Source organism: Oryx dammah, unplaced genomic scaffold, assembly GCF_014754425.2.
Source record: "Oryx dammah isolate SB20612 unplaced genomic scaffold, SCBI_Odam_1.1 HiC_scaffold_5, whole genome shotgun sequence".
Lineage (NCBI taxonomy): Eukaryota > Metazoa > Chordata > Mammalia > Artiodactyla > Bovidae > Oryx > Oryx dammah.
The window spans coordinates 40,847,638-40,868,440 of record NW_024070189.1 but is presented as its reverse complement, the minus strand read 5'-3'; the positions used below and the strand labels follow the sequence as shown (position 1 = coordinate 40,868,440).

Genomic DNA, 20,803 nt, shown 5'->3' with positions numbered 1-20,803 from the left:
CAGAGATATTTTTATGAGTTCTATGGGTTGCTTAATGTGTCTATTTAGGTGAATACACATTGAAAATAATGATTTATGGATTAAGACACAGTTCTTACACACTTGTAAATAATTTAGTTTCACATTTTCTTTATTCCTTCAAACACTATAATATCTTTTGATTTTTTTCTACATGTTATAAATTGTTATAAATTATTTTGTGCTTTGCACAATAAAAGTAGCATTTCAAGAGTTTATTTTATGTCAAGCACTATGCTGAGTGTTTCAAATTTAATCCTCACAAGAACTCTGTAAAATAAAATACCATCCTATTTTATAGATGGGAAAGTTTGGAGATACTGTCCCAATCCCCAGGATCACTATTTCTTAGTGACGGACCTAGGATTTCAATCCAGTTCTGATCTCTGAATCACAAACTTCTTCCCAGATTCACTCAACACCAGATGGAAGTACCTAAGTATAAGACAGTGCATATAGCTATAAAAGTAATATAAAAATATATACAGGGACTAGCATACATAATTAGACTTAACAATGAAAGGTCATAAGAAGTGACACCTTAAAAAAAAAAAAGATAAACAGTTAAGTATACTGTCCCAGAATGTTAGGTAATGTCAGCTAAGACTAAAAAGAGATAATCTTTATACATAAGACTTATTAAAAGTACTACAAATGTACTTTGACTCTATAAAGTAGTCCTGTTGTCCCCAAAATTGGAATTTGAATTTATCAAGCGAGTAGATACAATTACCAAATTGCAGGACATATAGATGTTAGAGAAACAAACAGCCTTATGGGAACCAACTAACAAAATCCGAACTGAAGAAAGTACAAAAAACTTAATTTCTTCAACAAATAAACAGTATGAGTGAAAAAAGACCGGGACTGAACTTAGACAAAAAGAGAATCAAGAGATACACCCACCAACTCAGAAACATCAAAGAATCATGAGGTAAATGAGAAAGGAATGATGACTGGACATTCGATATAAAGTAATCATCTGTTTTAAAAGGTATGATAATGATATTATGGTTATAATAAAAAAAAAAGATGACTCTTTAGCTTTTGGAGATTGATACAAATGAAATGATACATTGTCTTGAATCTGCTTCAAAATAACATGGAGTGGAGACTGTAGGCAGAGACACAGATAGAGTAAGACTAGCCAAACTTTGAAGCTAGGTCTGTGTAAGCAGGAATTCACTACCTCCATTTTTGGATATATTTAAAATTTTCCAAAATAAAAGCCCAAAATTAAATTCCAATTAGATCTAAATATGAAACATAAAATTTCTTCACAATTAAAAAAAGTTACTTAAGTTGCCTATACTCTTTCTTTTTTCTTAAAGGAAATATTAAATAAACATTAGAAATAGGAAGAAAATAACACAAGAGCACAGAAAAAGGTTTAACTATGGAGCCACACTGTAAAACCTAGGAGTATTAGAGGTACTTAAAATTTAAAAAGCCAAATACTTTTAGTGGATGTATCAGTAAACAGACGAAAAACTACTTGAAAACACTAGGGCACAGGAAAACATAAGACGCAGCTAAGAGCTTTTAAGAAGCACCTTGGCAACAGTACTAACTAGGCTAATTTAAACTACAGAAAAATCACTCCTAAGATATGCTCGCAAGATAAAACTCATCTTTCTTTGGAATTAAATTCTTAGTATTTACATGTGTCCAGTTACTAGAAGAGAGGAAGAAAGGATAATGAATTTACTGTTTCAGCAATAACAATTGGTTTAAAGAAAAGTTGATATGGAGAGACTAGAAAGTTGAAAATCACCTTTATTTTCAAATTCTAAGAAGCAAACTGAACAGAGATTTACTGGTAAGATAGGGAACTTAGGGGGAATACATCTGAGGACTGAAAGGGAAAACCAATAAGTTCAAGTTGTAGCATATCTGTAGTGGCAAATTTTTTTAAGACAGGTATTGTATTTTTCAAGTCCAGAAAACACAGTACTATTCCAATAAATAATAAATGTATTATCTGTTGAAATAACTGAATGAAATATTTTCTATTAAAAGCAAAGGGTTCTCCTTCTGGGGTCAGCTAGATTAGAATAGAAATTTGCACAATTCTATTATGTTACGCAAACATTTAGAAACTAAAAACATGCAAATACACCAACAAAAATCATCTTAAAGGGGAAAAAATGCAAGCTATGCTTAACAAAATAACTTAAAATGGATAATCTATAGCAATTACTAGCACTGTTTGAATCACTATCTTAAAGAGAATAAGGGCCAGTGATGAAATAGATTTACCATTAATATTACTCCCTGCATGAAAGAGAAGGGTTGGTTGGCCTTGAACAGGAAGCAGTAGTAAGTGGTTTGATTCTCCACTACCAGGTTACCTTCACTGCATTTCCAAAATTTGAAGAACTGCAGCAACTTTCAGTTTATACCAAAAATGAGATAACAAAATATAAAAGTGCTCAATTTTATTTCAGCATCACATGAAGGGAGGCAGGTCAAAGGATGACAGTGGTCAAGCTAGTCTCAGTTGGTGGGAGTGGTGCCACTTATCTTTTCCTGCCACAGCTCCCTTTAATGCAACTTGAGTACAAGTGGGAGGAAACTGGCACTCCAAGCTCTGGTGAGCTTTTGTTTTTATCTGCTTTTCCTCAGTTCCACAGTGTCCTGCAAAACAGAGGCATTTAATACCACGAGCAGGTTCAAAACTTGTGGAAAGTATCTCCCTAACCGTCCATGAAAGTTTTCAAATTCTCAAAAGTCAATATCAAAAATATATCATTATACTTAAGAACTGCCATCATACTGGATCTAACAGTAGCTTCAGAGGACACAAGAGCACATTTTTCCTTCTGAAGTAAACCTCATTGGGCAGGGATATATACTAAATAAAAGTCCTAATTTTCCAGAGTCATGGATTACACTTATTTATTGCATAAAGCAATTAAATATAACATTTATTGATTGTCACATAAAAAAAAAATGTCTTTTCAGCTGAAACTGTCTCTGGTGGATAATGATTTTCTAAAATTTATCTGCTGTTATGAAATACTTGCTCCATTTTTCCCCTGACAGAAATTCATATCTCCAAAATGCCAACAAGGTTGGAAAGTCATTCTAATACAATCCCATCTTTTTAAAGATAAGGAATCCAAGCTCTGGAGAGTCATATGATTCTGCCTCAAATTATACATATGGCTAATTTAAAAAGCAGTATCAGAATGTGAACCTAGGTCTCCCCAAACCTCTGCTGCTGCTGCTAAGTCGCTTCAGTCGTGTCCGACTCTGTGCGGCTCCATAGATGGCAGCCCACAAGGCTCCCCCATCCCTGGGATTCTCCAGGCAAGAACACTGGAGTGGGTTGCCATTTCCTTCTCCAGTGTATGAAAGTGAAAAGTGATAGAGTGCTATATCATATAAAGCCTCATTTCTATTCAACACAGCTCTCAGAGCAGTCCTTAATCACTTTATTGCAAGTTTCCTCATCACCTTATCCCCTTGATAATCTGAATAGCTGTTCTATGGATCTGTTTCACTTCCATTATGGCAATTTAAGATGAACAGTCTAAATGGGCATAATGCCAAAGGTACTGGTTTTGTAAAATGTTTGTATCTGGGGAGGAAGAACTATTTCTTTTCTGCCAGTGAAAGATGAAAATTAAGTACTCATCAGTAAAATAACCTCATGTTCTAATCCTAATATATGTCAGACACCACTGAAAGTTTTTTAAAAAGTCCTTGGTGGCAATATTCTTACATGTTCTTGAGTAACTTGGTTTAAATTTCCAATCTTTTTTTAAAATTTTTAAGATACTTATTTGGCTGCACCTAGTCTTAGTTGCTTGCCTAGAGAATCCTGTGGACAGAGGAGCCTGGTGGACTACTGGCCATAGGGCTGCACAGAGTTAGACATGGCTGGAGCGACTTAGCATGCATGCATGCTCTGGAGGAGGAAATGGCAACCCACTCCAGTATTCTTGCTTGGAGAATCCCAGGGACAGAGGAGCCTGGTGGGCTGCTGTCTATGGGGTCGCACAGAGTCGGACATGACTGAAGCGACTTAGCAGCAGCAGTCTTAGTTGCTGCATGTGGGATCTAGTTCTCTGACCAGGGATGGAGCCCAGCCAGGCCCCCTGCACTGAAGCCCCAAGTCTTTGTCACTGGACCACCAGGGAAATCCCCAGGTTTCCATTCTTATTTGGGTAGTGAAAAGGAAGACTGAAGTTATTTTTCAACAGCAGCTCTTCCATTAGATTGACTTGATAGCTATTTATGTGACAAATTTAATCTGAGGTACTTGAAACTTAGTAACAAAGGTGAAAAAACAACATGAAAAGAACAAGAGCAAGGATATTGCCTTGATTTGTCTCCTGAAAAAGTGTACCTTGTCTTCAAATTTTTGAGTACCACAAATTTAGTCCCCTAAGGTAAGAAAGTGCTTTTTTAGTGATTTTTCTTCCACCGACCTCTGGTTAAGAAATAGTTTTGTAGAGATTTTTGGATCTTCAAAGACTGTTTAAGCTGGTATCCTTTACACCATATATTAAAGAACAACCAATAAACTTGGATTAAAATACAAAAAACAAAAACATGATTTTATTTTTACCTTTGGAAAGCAAAGGATATATAAATAGCAAAACAAAACCAAAATAAAGGACCAAGGACTTAATGGTCAAATAAATGGTTGACAAAGCAAAACCACCAAATCACTTTTCAAACATGGATCTTTTCTCTTAATGAATTTTAATATTATTCTTGATGTAGAACATGTGCTATAATTATCAAAAGCATACTGATCTAAACTTACTGCATTTTGGCCTTTATATGCTATTTAAGTTCTTCGCCCTTAATTCTCACAACATTCTAAGGTAAATATCCATCACTATTTTCATATTTCACCTGAGAAAACTGGGACACTTCAAGGTTAAGTAATTTGCCAAGGTTACAGAGCTTGAATCCAGCTCTGCAGGTTCAGAAATCTGTGCTCCTTAGGCACTCTACTGCATTCTCGATAGCACAGAAAACTTGAAAATACAGTCAAACTCTAAATTCTATGTGATGCATTATCCAAGCCACTGAATTTTTTCTTACTGAAGTATAGTTGATTTATTAGTTTCAGGTATACAAACAGTAATTTGATAATTTAACAGATTATACTGTTTATAGTTATTATAAAATGGTGGCTGTATTTCCTGTGCTGTACATTATATGCTTGGATCTAATTTATTTTATACATAGCAGTTTACAATAAGTTATTTTTTGGGGGGTCAAGAAAGCCAAGAATTTGCCATCCTCACTTCCTGATTTTAGATCGGATGAATGGCACAAATGAACTGTTTTTGCCATTACTTATTATATCATCACTAAAACCTGAAAAGAAGGGGACTAGTTAAATTCTTAAACTTTACTTCCTGCTGTTCTAGAAGACCTTACTTAACCACTGTTTTAATCTATATGATACACTCAATATAAATGTTAAGGTTTCCCTAGGGTAGTAAGATACTAAAGTATCAGCTATGCATTAGTCATTTTACCTGTCTGTACTTACAAGCAGATCAACAGGATATAAACCTTGGTTGTTTCCTTCTTTAAGAGACATTTCTTGTTAATTCAATGATTAGTTAACTAAACCAAATGGAACAAATGGCCCTCCAAAAATGAAATGTAGTGGAAAAGGAAACAGAGGAAAGGAATCACAGTAAGTTACATGGTGATCTACTCTCACTAGTGTTAGAAAAGCAAAGGAGAGAGTCTTGAGTAACTTCAGTCTGACCACAATGACCACTTGTTACACCTACCACCCACTACAATACCTCAGGCTCATTAGGAATTAAAAGCAGCTCAGCAAGGTAAAGGACACATCCCAACCAGGCCTAAGGTCTCTACAACCGCTGAGGAGCACAGGGAGCCACTGAAATAAGTTTCCCCACCCTCAAGGTTTCACTGCTGCCCAGGAGGCAAAGACCAAAAGCCAGGGGCCAAGACAGTGCTCTGGCCAGGGCAGTGACCCAGCTCGAGACAACCCTCTCCCGCCCCTGATCAAAGTGTCCGCGCCTAGAGGGGTGGGGTAGCTGCAGGGTGAGGAAGGCCTGGATAGGAGATAAGGGGACTAAGATGTTTCGACAGAGAAAAGGTCCCTTCGGTTGGCGGATCGGGACGCGGGCCCGGGCCGAGAAGAGAGTCGCCCGCCGCCATGATAGGGCCGGCCCATCTGGGGGGCGTGACGCGGACGGCCCGGAGCGCAGAACCGGCTCCCCTTTCCCCCCGCCCCTCCCCCGCGTGGGCCTCGGCCGCAACTGCCCCCCGATACTCACGCTTTGTCCACCAGCTCCCGCACCTTCCACATGTTCAACATCTTGCCCGAGCGGGCCGGGCCTCCACCTCCCTCTCCTGTACCCCACGGACCCCGGAACACTTCCGCGCCGGGGCAGATCCAGGCCGGGGTCGCTGTCGCCGCCGCCGCCGCCTCCGCCGCCGCCCGCCGCCTCAAACTCCCCCAGTCAGCTCCTTCTCTTGCCACAGCCGCGGCGCCGCCAGTGACACGTCGAGACGCGGGGGCAGAGGCGCTGCGTAGGGCGGAAGTGCCTGACTTTCCGCCCGCTGCGCACGGGGCACGCTGGGACTTGTAGTTCTCTGTGCGCCAAATTAGGCTGAAAGAGTTTCGGAGGAAAGCTAAAGTTAGGATTCTCCGCACCCCTCCGCAGTAGTCATGTATGGATGTATGGATGTGAAAGTTGGGCCATAAAGAAAGCTGAGAGCCGAAGAGTTGATCCTTTTGAACTGTGGTGTTGGAGAAGACCCTTTAGAGTCCCTTGGACTGCAAGGAGATCCAACCAGTCAGTCCTGAAGGAAATCGGTCCTGAATGTTCATTGGAGGGACTGATGCTGAAGCTGAAACTCCAATACTTTGGCCACCTGATGCGAAGAAATGACTCATTAGAAAAAACCCTGATGCTGGGAAAGATTGAAGGCGGGAGGAGAAGGGGAATTCAGAGGATGAGACGGTTGAGTGGCGTCACCAACTCGATAGACATGAGTTTGAGCAAGCTATGGGAGCTGGTGAAGGACAGGGAAGACTGGTGTGCTGTAGTCGATGGGGTCGCAAAGAGTCGGACACGACTGAGTGGCTGAGCAACAACAACAACAATGGACAGAGGAACCTGCCAGGCTGCAGTCCGTAGGATCTCAGAGTCGGAAACGACTAAGTGACAGCATGCACGCGATGACTATAAGAAGTATAACTGGCATATGTACTCCTCATTGACAGAAGTAATTCTGTATTTGGTTCCAAATGCCCAAATATACTTCCTTCCCTGGGCTTTAGTTTCCATCCTTGTACACTGAAAAGGTTGTATCTTAAAACCTATTCCATTCTAATTCTACCATACAGTGCTCTTATATTTAGACAAATACTTAATATCCTTGTTAGATACTTACTATAAAGTTCAGAACCTCAGTTCACACTCCATGGGAAATTGTAGAAAAACAACACTACGACATTAGGACGGGCCCAAGAACCTGACACGTGTAGGTATACACCTATGCTGCATTCATTGTTTTATTGCAATGATTATTGTCACTTTATTTTTCACTTACTCATTTTTTGACAATGTTCATGTTAGAGCCACAAACACTCTTAAAGTTCATTTGGTCAAACTGCTTAAATTTTACAGTTCTTTACATTCTACAAATTTTTATTGAACATTTTCTATGTGCCAGGAGTAGGGAGAAGGAGAAGGGGATGACAGAGGATGAGATGGTTGGATGGTATCACCGACTCAGTGGACATGAGTTTGAGTAAACGCTGAGAGTTGGTGATGGACAGGGAGGCCTGGCGTGCTGCAGTCCATGGGGTCGCAAAGAGTTGGACACAACTGAGTGACTGAACTGAACTGAACTGAACTGAAGGAGTGGAGAACCCAGCTGGGAAGAAGACAGGCAAGGCCTCAGCTCTCTTGGATCTTAAAGGTCTTTGGAGGAAAACACAGTAATTGAGGGAACATTTAAGATAATTGCTGATAGAAAGTGCTTGAAGAAAACAGAAGATAATGTTATAGAGAATGATGTTAGAGGAAAATAGTATTAGGGAATATTTAGGGTGTCTTTGAGAAGGCAATGGCACCCCACTACAGTGCTCTTGCCTGGAAAATCCCATGGATGGAGGAGCATGGTAGGCTGCAGTCCATGGTGTTGCTAAGAGTCGGACACGACTGAGCGACTTCACTTTCAATTTTCACTTTCATGCATTGGAGAAGGAAATGGCAACCCACTCCAGTGTTCTTGCCTGGAGAATCCCGGGGATGGGGGAGCCTGGTGGGCTGCCATCTATGGAGTCGCACAGAGTCGGAGACGACTGAAGCGACTTAGCAATAGCAATAGCAGGGTGTCTTTGAGGACATTTTTTTTAGGGGGGAGGTAGGATCTTAGTTCCCCCACCTGGGATTGAACCCACCCCCCTGCAGTGGGTTGTCCCCTGAGGACATTTTATTTAAGCTGAAACTTGAATTATAAAAAGGAAATGACAAAAAAATTTTTTTTTTTAATCTGCAAGGAAAGAATTTCTATTGAGGGCTGATTCACAAAGGAGACGTGAAATTGATTGCTGCTAGTCATGAAGCTAGGTTAAAAATGATCCCAAATCAAGAATCTAGAACACCTGACCCTCAGTTCTTCAGGTCAAATCAGTTCCTCATACTGCATTCATTAAATAACTGGAAGGAGCTCTGGAAGATTTCCTGAGAAATCTGTATGCAGGTTCAGAAGCAACAGTTAGAACTGGACATGAAACAACAGACTGGTTCCAAATCAGGAAAGGAGTATGTCAAGACTGTATATTGTCACCCTGCTTATTTATCTTATATGCAGAGTACATCATGCGAAATGCTGGGCTGGATGAAGCACAAGCTAAAATCAAGATTGCCAGGAGAAATATCAGTAACCTCAGATATGCAGATGATACCACCCTTATGGCAGAAAGTGAAGAAGAACTAAAGAGCCTCTTGATGAAAGTGAAAGAGGAGAGTGAAAAAGTTGGCTTAAAACTTAACATTCAGAAAACTAAGATCATGGCATCTGGTCCCATCACTTCATGGCAAATAGATGGGAAAATGTGTAAACAGTGGCTGACTTTATTTCTCTGAGCTCCAAAATCACTGCAGATGGTGATTGCAGCCATGAAATTAAAAGATGCTTACTCCTTGGAAGGAAAGTTATGACCAACCTAGACAGCATATTAAAAAGCAGAGACATTACTTTGTCAACAAAGGTCCATCTAGTTAAGGCTATGGTTTTTCCAGTAGTCATGTATGGATGTGAGAGTTGGACTACAAAGAAAGCTGAGCGCTGAAGAATTGATGCTTTTGAACTGTGATGTTGGAGAAGACTCTTGAGAGTCCCTTGAACAGCAAGGCGATCCACTCCGTCCATCCTAAAGGATATCAGTCCTGGGTGCTCATTGGAAGGACTGATGTTGAAGATGAAACTCCAATACTTTGGCTACCTGATGCGAAGAGCTGACTCATTTGAAAAGTTCCTAATGCTGGGAAAGATTGAGCACAGAAGGAGAAAGGGACAACAGAGGATGAGATGGTTGGATAGCATCACCAACTCAATGGACATGGGTTTGGGTGGACTCAGGGAGTTGGTGATGGACAGGGAGGCCTGGCGTGCTGTGGTTCATGGGGTCGCAAAGAGTCGGACACAGCTGAGCAACTGAACTGAAATGAACTGAAGATCATGGGGTCTGGTCCCATCACTTCATGGCAAATGGATGGGGAACAATAAAAACAGGGACAGACTTTATATTTTGGGGTTCCAAAATCACTGCAGATGGTAACTGCTGCTGCTGCTGCTGCTAAGTTGCTTCAGTCGTGTCCAACTCTGTGCAACCCCATGAACTGCAGATGGTAACTACAGCCATGAAATTAAAAGACGCTTGCTCCTTGGAAGAAGAGCTGTGACCAACCTAGACAGTCTATTAAAAACCAGAGACATTACTTTGCCAACAAAGGTCCATCTAGTCAAAGAGATGGTTTTTCCAGTAGTCATGTATGGATGTGAGAGTTGGACCATAAGGAAAGCTGAGCACTGAAAAATTGATGCTTTTGAACTGTGGTGTTGGAGAAGACTCTTGAGAGTCCCTTGGACTGCAAGGAGATCCAACTAGTCAATCCTAAAGGAAATCAGTCCTGAATGTTCATTGGAAGGACTGATGTTGAAGCTCAAACCCCAACACTTTGGCCACCTGAAAAGAACTGACTCACTGGAAAAGACCCCGATGCTGGGAAAGATTGAAGGTGGGAGGAGAAGGGGAAGGCAGAGATAGAAATGGTTGGATGGCATCACTGACTTGATGGACATGAGTTTGAGCAAGCTCTGGGAGTTGGTGATAGGGAAGCCTGGCATGCTGCAGTCCATGGGGTCACAAAGAGTTGGACAGGACTGAGCGACTGAACTGACTGACTGAGCTCTAGAAGGGCTTTCAGTAAGACTTCAGGATTTTACCAAGACAAGTTGAAAGAATTGCCAGGCAGAAAAGTATAAAAAGCACAAATCAGATCAAAACTGAGAGCTTTGTCAAGATAGGAGTGCTCAGGCAGATAGAAGTAAAGTGAGTTGAAGAGGTGGGTGGGGAGGCTTTTGTGTTTTATATTGAATGGACTGTCCAGCTCAAGATTCAAAGGGTGGAATGTGGCCAGGGAAGATAAGAAAGAGAATCTGCTTTCCGTAAATAAGAGCTCAGCAAGTTAACTTTCAAACAAGCAGGTCCAGGGTACACCAGCAGAAAGAGCCTGGCATGAAAATAACCGCCTTCCCCGCCCTAGGCCTGTTTACACATTCATAGTAATTCATGATCAACTTCACCAGAGTTACCTAATGAGTACAATGTTGTCACCTGCTTTGCCTGCTCCGATAACAAGTTTGAAAGTGTCTAGACTTATTCCAATGTTGTCACCTGTGGTCTGTTCACAGTTGACCAGTGCCATCTAGAATGTGACATCAAAAAACCTGCCTGTCTACCTTTGACTCAAAAGAGCCTTTAATAGAAGAACCAAACAAGGAGAGTTTGTTAAAAAGTGGTCTGGTCTCCAAAGACTAATCATTTGCATTTTAACAAAGTGTTCCATTTTTACCCTTTATCTTGCAACTTTGAGAGCAGTTTCCATAGTAACATGGTTGTGGCAATTTAAATGTGTCCACAGTAGAAAAATAAACAAGAAAATGTCCCACCTACCCCTCTTCAGAAAAACATATTTTTTACTAAATGGGTTTTTAGTGAGGCCAAACCAGCTCAAGGTTTGAAAGCAAATGTACTCAGCAGTGTTACTTATGTGTGAGGACCAATTATAAGTATGCTTATCTCCTATGGTTGGCTCCTTGGTGTATCCTTCAGAGGAGTTTAATTCCTAGTACAGGGCTGTGGTAGCCATGGGAAGGCACCTCCCAGATCTTTCTTCAAGAGAACCCATTGAGGGGAGTATGAATGGCCAACAGCTCCAGCAGCCACGTCTACTTCTTGGGAATGAGGAGCAGCATTTATGCCAAGGCTGTGCTGTCAATGGGCTATGCCCAGGCAATGACTGAACAAGGTGTTCTGGAGCCAGCCATTGGCAGACTCCTCTGCTGGCCCAGCAATTGCCTTCGGCTCCCCCCAACCCCAACCTGGCCCACATTTCCTCAGTTTTGCTGCAACTGGACTGATTATCTTCCAACCCAATCTTCCTTCCTTCTCCTTTCTCCCTTGACAGAACTTCTTGTAGCTTCAGACTCTTCCCGTGTACTCTTGTTTCTTCTTCCATTTATCTATCCTTTAATACATCTCTAATCTACTCTTCTAATTCCAGCTTGTCTTCTGCTTCTTGCAGTATCCAAACTGAAACAAGAGGAAAAGAGTTATACCTTGGTTTCAGTATTTGACCCAGTGACTGTTGTTTTTGATCACACATAACTGCTTTTCTCTAGAAGTCTAGATACTTGGTTTCTGATATTACTATGAAGGTTGCCACAAGAGCTAGGCAGATTATGTATTGTACAACCCCAGAGTCCCATTTATATGTAGTACCGTGAGCTGTCAGTTAACAACAGAGAGAAAGTATAAAGTAGTGGTTCAAGAGTGCAGATCTGTACTCAAACCTAGGCCCAAATTCTGTATCTGCTATTCAGTAGCTTGGTCATTCTGGATAAATTAAGTAAACTCGTAAAGCATAGAGGTTGTGAATTAGATCTCTGGAGCCAGATTGCCTGGGTTTGAATCTTAGTTTTGCTACTTACTAGCTGTAAATATATGACTTTGGAATTATTTGACGTCTCATATAGATCAGTCGGTAAAGAATCTGCCTACAATGCTAGAGACCTGGGTTCAGTTCCTCGGTTAGAAAGATCCCCTGGAGAAGGAAATGGCAATCCACTCCAGTATTCTTGCCTGGAAAATCCCAAGGACAGAGGAACCTGGCAAGCTACAGTCCACTGGGTTGCAAGAGTCGGACACAACTTAAGTGTTATCTTTTCTTTTCTGTGACTTAGTTTTCTTATCATAATGAGGAATAACAGAAACTCATCTTAAAAACTTTCTCAGACAATTAAATAAGCTAAAGTTTAAAAATAACTTAGAATAAAATCTAACGCAAAGTAAACAGTAAATGTTAGTGATCCTCCTGCTACTTGGGCTTCCCAGGTGTTGCTTATGGTCAAGAACCTGCCTGCCGATGCAGGAGATGTAAGAGACCCAGGTTCAATCTCTGGGTCAGGGAGACCCCTGGAGAAGAGCACAGCACACTGCTGCTACTAATACAATTACTGCTGCTAGTAATTATATTAATCTTCAAAGTTTATTCAATATTACAAGTATTTAGTAAGCTCCTACTATGTTCTACGGACTTCCCTGGTGGCTCAGACGGTAAAGTGTCTGTCTACAATGTGGGAGACCTGGGTTCGATCCCTGGGTCAGGAAGATCCTCTGGAGAAGGAAATGGCAACCCACTCCAGTGCTATTGCCTGGAAAATCCCACGGACAGAGGAGCCTGATAGGTTACAGTCCATGGGGTCGAAAAGAGTCGGACACGACTGAGCGACTTCACTTCCACTTTCATGTTCTACACACTGTGCTAGGTGGTGAGGTGGTGGGCATATCATCAGAGATAAAACAGACATATTAAACAAGCAAATAGATTTGGTAAACATAGTAAATTCAAAGTGATATGCTGAGGATTGAATGAGGTAATACATATAACCCATTTCACATTGTGTCCTGCAGGCAGTAAGTCCTAAATTCTGCCTTATCATTATTATCAATCTGTTATGTGGATCTCTGGCTTCCCTGGTGGCTCAGATGGTAAAGAACCTGCTTGCAATGCAGAAGACCCAGGTTTGATCCTTGGGTTGTGAAGATCCCCTGGAGAAGGGAATGGTCATCCACTCCAGTATTCTTGCCTGGAGAATTCCATGGACAGAGGAGCCTGGTGGGGTACAGTCCATGGGGTCGCAAAGAGTCAGATAGGACTAAGCAATTAACACTTTCACCGTTTTTACTATGTGGATCTCAACTTTTTCCTTATAATGAAGGGTTGGTCTATCAGAGTATCCTAAGCTTAACCAGAGTAAGAGAATTTATTGACCCTGGAGACAGAGGATTTCAGAGATTGAATTTGCCTCAGGATCTTAGCAAATACCGGAGAAGGTAATGGCACCCCACTCCAGTACTCTTGCCTGGAAAATCCCATGGACGGAGGAGCCTGGTAGGCTACAGTTCATGGGCTCTCTAAGAGTTGGACATGACTGAGCGACTTCACTTTCACTTTTCACTTTCACACATTGGAGAAGGAAATAGCAACCCACTCCAGGGTTCTTGCCTGGAGAATCCCAGGGACAGGGGAGCCTGGTGGGCTGCCATCTATGGGGTCGCACAGAGTCGGACACGACTGAAACGACTTGGCAGCAGCAGTGGCAGCAGCTTAGCAAATATAGTCAGAACTCTCTCTGATTTTCATGTTCCTTTATTGCAGTTAAGTTTCTTCTAGTTGGCAGGAAATAGGGTATTAGCTTGTGGAGAATAGGTTCCATTTTTTGGTTAGGAAACCAATAGGAAAGAAGCACTTTAGTCTTTCATCTACTGAGTCTAATAGCACAGGGAATGACTGACTGGCCCAATTGGCTCACATACCTATCTTGTTGCCATGCATTTTGCGATCGCTAGCTCTAGGAGAACTGTGTAGAATGAAAACCGAAAAGCCCTCTGAAGAAACTGAAGAAAGCCATAGTAGTTTACATAGACAAAAGCAATAGTTGTTAACTACTATAAGTCTAAGGTAGGGTCTGCGTGAGTGCGTGCACGCTCAGTCGCTCAGTGGTGTCCAATTCTTTGCGTTTTTTTTTTTTTTTAAATTTGGTCTACATTACAGAAAAGTTGGGTTGTGGAGAGCAAAAGAGAAAAGAATGCCATGGAGGATAACTGAAGAGAAAAGGAGGCAGTGAAGAAGGAAGGAGTTAAATGGAGCCACAGCGTCATGTAGCAGGTAAGCTGGTAGCAGGGCATACCCTCGCCAACTCTCTGTTCTGGTCTTCTTGGCTGAAATGCAGTTTCCTTTCAGGGCTGTCAGCAGGGCTCAGGCGGATCTATTCAGAGACCCTGGTAGGTGCTCTAAAGGGCTAACACATTCCATTCTTGCAGTCCTTCTGCAAGAGTGTGCAGGTGCTGGCAGTAGTGAGATGGGGTCAGAGATGCTCTTGGAATCATTTTCCTGTCTTCTGGAGTGCTCTCTCTCCTTCTGTGCCCTGGCCACAGGTGAGCCCAGAGTAGGTGCACTGTTTCTAGTGGCTGGATCTCTGAAAACTCTATTCACAGGAAGCCAAGGTGCCATCAATGAAGCAACTATGAGGCTTGTGACTGTGGGAACTTATCTGGCTGTCAAGTCAGATTCAGGAGTAACTGGGGTGGATATCAGAAGGGATGGGCTGGCTGGTTTCTGAGGCAGAGTCTGGATAAAGTCTGTCCTGGGAAAGCCCCCAGATGTCCAGATTTCACAGGAGACTTTGCTGATCCTTGAACTCTTATCAGTTCAGTAAAAGAATTGTGCTCTAGGAAGAGCACGCTGCAGTGGACACCAAGAGTCCAACTGACAAATCACTGCTCTTTAATAAACAGAATGAATGTGGCTAAAGACTGGGAGTAGGGCAAGAGGTCAGTCAGCACAAGTCATTCCTTTCTGGTAGGAAAGAGTTGACATTTGGTGTCTGTTGGGCATCATGTGCAGTGGGGTTAAACAGATAACTAAAACCTGTTGTTATCCAAGGGGATTATAGTCTAATATGGAAGACAGATTCATAAACAAATAAGCAAGAGCACTGAAAGGTATTTATGAGGCAGTATAATGGGGGAGGAGCAGGGAGGAAGGTAAGGGCACTGTCTAAGGTATCGGTAGAATTTGGTTTACACCATAAAGCTATATGATGTTGACTAAATTCCTGGTGCCCTTGTTGGAAAATAGTGCTGAAAAGAGTCCCTGACTCAAAGGGTTGTTGTAGGCAGTGAATGAGATCAGTTCAGTTCAGCTCAGTCGCTCAGTTGTGTCTGACTCTTTGTGATCCCATGGACTGCAGCATGCCGGGCCTCCTTGTCCAGCACCAATTCCTGGAGCTTGCTCAAACTCATGTCCATCGAGTCAGTGATGCCATCCAACCATCTCATCCTCTGTCATCCCCTTCTCCTCCTGCCTTCAGTCTTTCTCAGCATCAGGGTCTTTTCAAATGAGTCAGTTCTTCATATCAGGTGGCAAAAGTATTGGAGTTTCAGTTTCAGCATCAGTCCCTCCAATGAGCATTCCGGACTGATTTCCTTTAAGATGGACTGGTTGGAACTCCTTGTAGTCCAAGGGACTCTTAAGAGTCTTCTCCAACACCACAGTTCAAAAGCATCAGTTCTTTGGCTCTCAGCTTTCTTTATAGTCCAACTCTCACATCCATACATGACTACTGGGAAAACCATAGCCTTAACTAGACGGACCTTTGTTGGCAAAGTAATGAATCTGCCTTTTAATGTACTGTCTAGGTTGGTTATAACTTTTCTTCCAAGGAATAAGCGTCTTTTAATTTCATGGCTGTAGTTACCATCTGCAGTGATTTTGGAGCCCCCCAAAATAAAGTCTGTCATTGTTTCCACTGTTTCCCCATCTATTTGCCATGAAGTGATGGGACCAGATGCCATGATCTTAGTTTTCTGAATGTTGAGCTTTAAGTCAACTTTTTCACTCTCCTCTTTCACTCTGATCAAGATGCTCTTTAGGTCTTCTTCATATTCTGCCGTCAGGGTGGTGTCATCTGTATATCTGAGGTTATTGATATTTCTTCCAGCAATTTTGATTCCAGCTTGTGCTGCATCCAGCCCAGCATTTCTCATGATGTACTCTGCATATAAGTTCAATAAGCAGGGTGACAATATACAGCCTTGACGTACCTCTTTCCTAATTTGGAACCAGTCTGTTGTTCCATGTCCAGTTCTAACTGTTGCTTCCTGACCTGCATACAGATTTCTCAAGAGGCAGGTCAGGTGGTCTGGTATTCCCATCTCTTAAAGAATATTCCACAGTTTGTTGTTATCCACACAGTCAAAGGCTTTGGCACAGTCAATAAAGCAGATCATTCTGTCGTTTTTAAGTTTGCATCCAAGTACTGCATTTCAGACTCTTTTGTTGACTATGATGGCTATTCCATTTCTTCTAAGGGATTCTTGCCCACAGTAGTAGATACAATGGTTATCTGAGTTAAAATTCACCCATTCCAGTCCATTTTAGTTCGCTGATTCCTAAAATGTCAATGTTTACTCTTGCCATCTTCTGTTTGACCACTTCCAATTTGCCTTGGTACATGGACCTAACATTCCAGGTTCCTATGCAATATTGCTCTTTACATGATCAGACTTTGCTTTTATCACCAGTCACCTCCACAACTGGGTGTTGTTTTTCTTTGGCCCCATCTCTTCATTCTTTCTGGAGTTATTTCTCCACTGAACTCCAGTAGCATATTGGGCACCTACCAACCTGGAGAGTTCATCTTTCAGTGTCCTATCTTTTTGCCTTTTCATATTGTTCATAGAGTTCTCAAGGCAAGAATATTGAAATGGTTTGCCATTCCCTTTTCCAGTGGACCACGTTTTGTCAGAACTCTCCACCATGACCTGTCCATCTTGAGTGGCCCTACATGGCTCATAGTTTCACTGAGTTAGACAAGGCTCTGGTCCATGTGATCAGATTGGTTAGTTTTCTGTGATTGTGGCTTTCAGTCTGTATGCTTCTGATGGAGAAGGATAAGAGACTTATGGAAGCTTCCTGATGGGAGAGACTGATTGGGGTGGGGGAAACTGGGTCATGTTCTGATGGGTGGGGCCATGCTCAGTAAATCTTTAATCCAATTTTCTGTTGATGGGTGGAGCTGTGTTTCCTCCCTGCTATTTACCTGGGTGAATGAGATGGTATACATTAAATTCCTAGCACACTGACTGACATGTAACAGATTAAATAAGATCTATTATCATTGCTACACTGTTAGTATCCAGAGATCATGGGTGATGTGGAGAGGGTACTAGAACAGGTTCATTAAGTCTTAAAATAAATATACATTGATATTTGGGCATTTTTCCCATTGCCAAAAACTGTACTGTGAAAACAGACACAAATTCATATTCTCACAAAATTTAGTCTGAGGGTAGATGGATGTTAAAGAAATCATTCCTTGATAAATCTGTCATTGTGTGTGATAAAGAATGCTGTAGGAGAAAAGAACAGGGTGGTCACAGCTAAAAGATCCCCTGTTTTACAGCTAAGACCTGATGTGGTCAAATAAATAAATTTTTTCAAAAAAGAAAAGGAAAAAACCCCACCAAGGTGCTATGAGAGAATGTAACGGTGGTGTTTCCTTCAGGTGGGATAGAGAAAAGGGCCAGGAAAGACCTCTCTGGGAATGAGACATTTAAAGTGAAGATGAAAATACAATTTTGAGTTAATGAGGTGGAGAGGGGAAGAGTACTCCAGACAGAAAAAACAGCCTGTGCCCAGGCCCAAGGCAGCATGCAGCTTGGCTTGTTTCTGGATGTGAAAGAAGGCCCAGTGGTGGGAGTGGGGACAGAAAGAGTGATCAGAGATGAGCCGAGGAGGTGAGCACGGCTTGCTGGTGATTTTCTGGCTCAACCCACTGCCATGGATTTCTCTGCTTTGCTCTGTGCCCTCCTGACCTCTGTGCACAGCATCAGACTTTGAGTGAATGCAGTTCATCATCAGGTTAAGAGCATGGCCTTTTAGATTTCTATCTGCAGGGCAACAAGAAAGTACAAACATGCTATAGTCACTTCCTTGTCACTTTATCTTCTTCCTGCTACAGCCCCGTTTCTCTGCTCTTTTTAAAGAAGGTTGTCTTCTTCACAAATAGGCTCCTTGTCATTGCTTCTCAAGTCACAGTGGATCACTCCTTCCTTCTCAAAAACTCCTTCTTTCTTAGCTTTCATGACCCCATAGTCTTTTAGGCCTACATGTCAGCTACTTCAGAAATTCTCTGTTCCTCTCCCAGGCTTGTAGATGTTGGAGGGTTTTCCAGGGCTTCTCTCACACTGCCACCACTGACCTTAATTATCTCTCACCTGAACTACTGCAAATGCCTCCTAATTTATTCCTCCAAGATCTTTTCAATTCTTATATCAGACCATGTTACTACTTGCACAAAATAATTCATTGGCTTACCATGATACTTAGAATCCAAACTTGAACTGTAAGAAACCCATCTCTGGTCCAAACAGCCATATCCTAGAGGAAATACTGATACTCTGACCCTCCTATGGGTTAAAACTCGAGGCCACTTCTAAGAAAAAGGGTGACGGTGGACCATGGGTTTAGCAGGTACCCCTAAAATCTGTCATTGATGGTGTGAAAGTGAAAGTGAAGTCGCTCAGTTGTGTCTGACTATTTGCGACCCCATGGATACCAGGCTCCTCTGTCCATGGGGTTTTCTAGGCAAGTGTAGCAGTGCCCTTTAATTAACACTTTTAAAAAAGCGTTTATTCTAGCCAATCTTTCCTAGAATAGGTCTTCATTGTTATTGACTGAATTTTTGTAGCATTCTGGACTTTCAGTTTAAGTTTGGAAAGTTACCAAGGTTTAGTTCACAGTTTGTTTATAAACTCTCCCTTACACTAGGGTTACTTCTGCTACTGTTTTTCTTGATGTATTGATTTGACTCGGTTCTTCTTTTTCATGCTAAGTATCTATTCTGGTGGCATCTTGTTATTATAGAAAAGGAGTGTTATGAGTTTTGTTTTGTTTGATTTGCAAGAAGTTTCCAATTATGGAAGCTGCTTTTCCTGTGTGTTAGCAATTCTCTTAAATTATCATTTGAATCTGAAGACTTCTCGTGGGTGTTATCTAAATCGAGTTCCTGTTGAGCAAGTATAGCATTAGAATTTCCTCATCTTTGATGATTCATCCTGAAAAGTAGTGGGTCACTGGTCTGGCCTGGGAAGCCTAAGAACTGACAGACAGAGGCAAACACCTATTGGGAGGGGAGGGAGCAGACAAAAAGATAGCGATGATTATTATCTTTTTAAAGTACAGATTCATTTTCTTTCTTCAAAGTTTTCATTGGAAATGTTTTATTGTTTTTTTAAAATTTTCAATAGTAAAATTTGTTCTTGCATCCTTATATATCTATCATTTGAGTCAGTAATTCAAATACTAGGTATGTATCCAAGAGAAATGGAAATCTACGTCAAAATTCTTGTGCAACAGAGAACTATATTTATCTTTTGATAAACCATAATAGAAAAGAATATAAAAAAGGATGTATGTATATGTATAACTAAATCACTTCTCTGTATAGCAGATAGTAACATAACATTGTAAACCAACTATACGTCAATAAAAAAAATTATTGTGCAAGAATGTTCACAATAGTCAAAATCTAGAAACAACCCAAATGTCCATTAGCAGGATATGGACAAATTGTAATATACCACTTGAATGGAATGCAACTTAGCAACAAAAAGAAATGAACTACAAATATATACAACAATCTGGATGAATCTCATACACACAGCGGTGAACCAAAAGAAGCCAGACACAAAAATGTATGAACCCATTTATGTAAAATTCTAGAACAGTTTAAATTAATCTAAAGTGAAACAAATTAGGTCTGCTTGCCTAAGGTGAAAAGAGGGGTGGGGACAGGAGAACTAAATATGAATGTGACATATACTCAACGAGTGAAACAATCCAAAAATACATAAAAGAAATTTAATCCTTTTCCATTTGCTTTCACCCCACTAAGGTAATCTTGTTAAAGCATGATAGGTATTTTTCTATACTGTCTCCATGTTCATACAAATATAAACAAATTTATGTACACATATGTAAGTTTTGCTTTAGGATCATGCTATACATGATGCTTGCTAAGGCAGTGGCACCCCACTCCAGTACTCTTGCCTGGAAAATCCCATGGACGGAGGAGCCTGGTAGGCTGCCGTCCGTGCTAAGGGTCGGACACGACTGAGCGACTTCCCTTTCACTTTTCACTTTCATGCATTGGAGAAGGAAATGGCAACCCACTCCAGTGTTCTTGCCTGGAGAATCCCAGGGACAGGGGAGCCTGGTGGGCTGCCGTCTGTGGGGTCACACAGAGTCGGACACGACTGAAGTGACTTAGCAGCAGCAGCTTTTTAAAATATCTGCTTAATAGTATATTATAAATATCCCTTCAGTTCAATAAATACAGATCTAACTCATTCTTTTTAATACAAGTGTAATCCCTTGTGAATCAGACTTAATGTGAATGTCCCATAATT

At 41.3% G+C, this 20,803-nt stretch overlaps 1 protein-coding gene across 2 annotated transcripts in view; it reads right to left on the bottom strand.

The window, feature by feature from the left end:
- The window catches only part of CLINT1 (clathrin interactor 1), a 57,522-nt gene extending 50,942 nt beyond the window's left edge, over nt 1-6,580 (bottom strand). For both annotated transcript variants that reach the window (XM_040241426.1, XM_040241427.1), the window contains exon 1: nt 6,303-6,580. In XM_040241426.1, the coding sequence (XP_040097360.1) occupies nt 6,303-6,343 (41 nt within the window). In that variant the 5' untranslated portion in view covers nt 6,344-6,580. The remainder of the gene's footprint in view (nt 1-6,302) is intronic.
- Between the last annotated feature and the right edge of the window lie 14,223 nt (nt 6,581-20,803).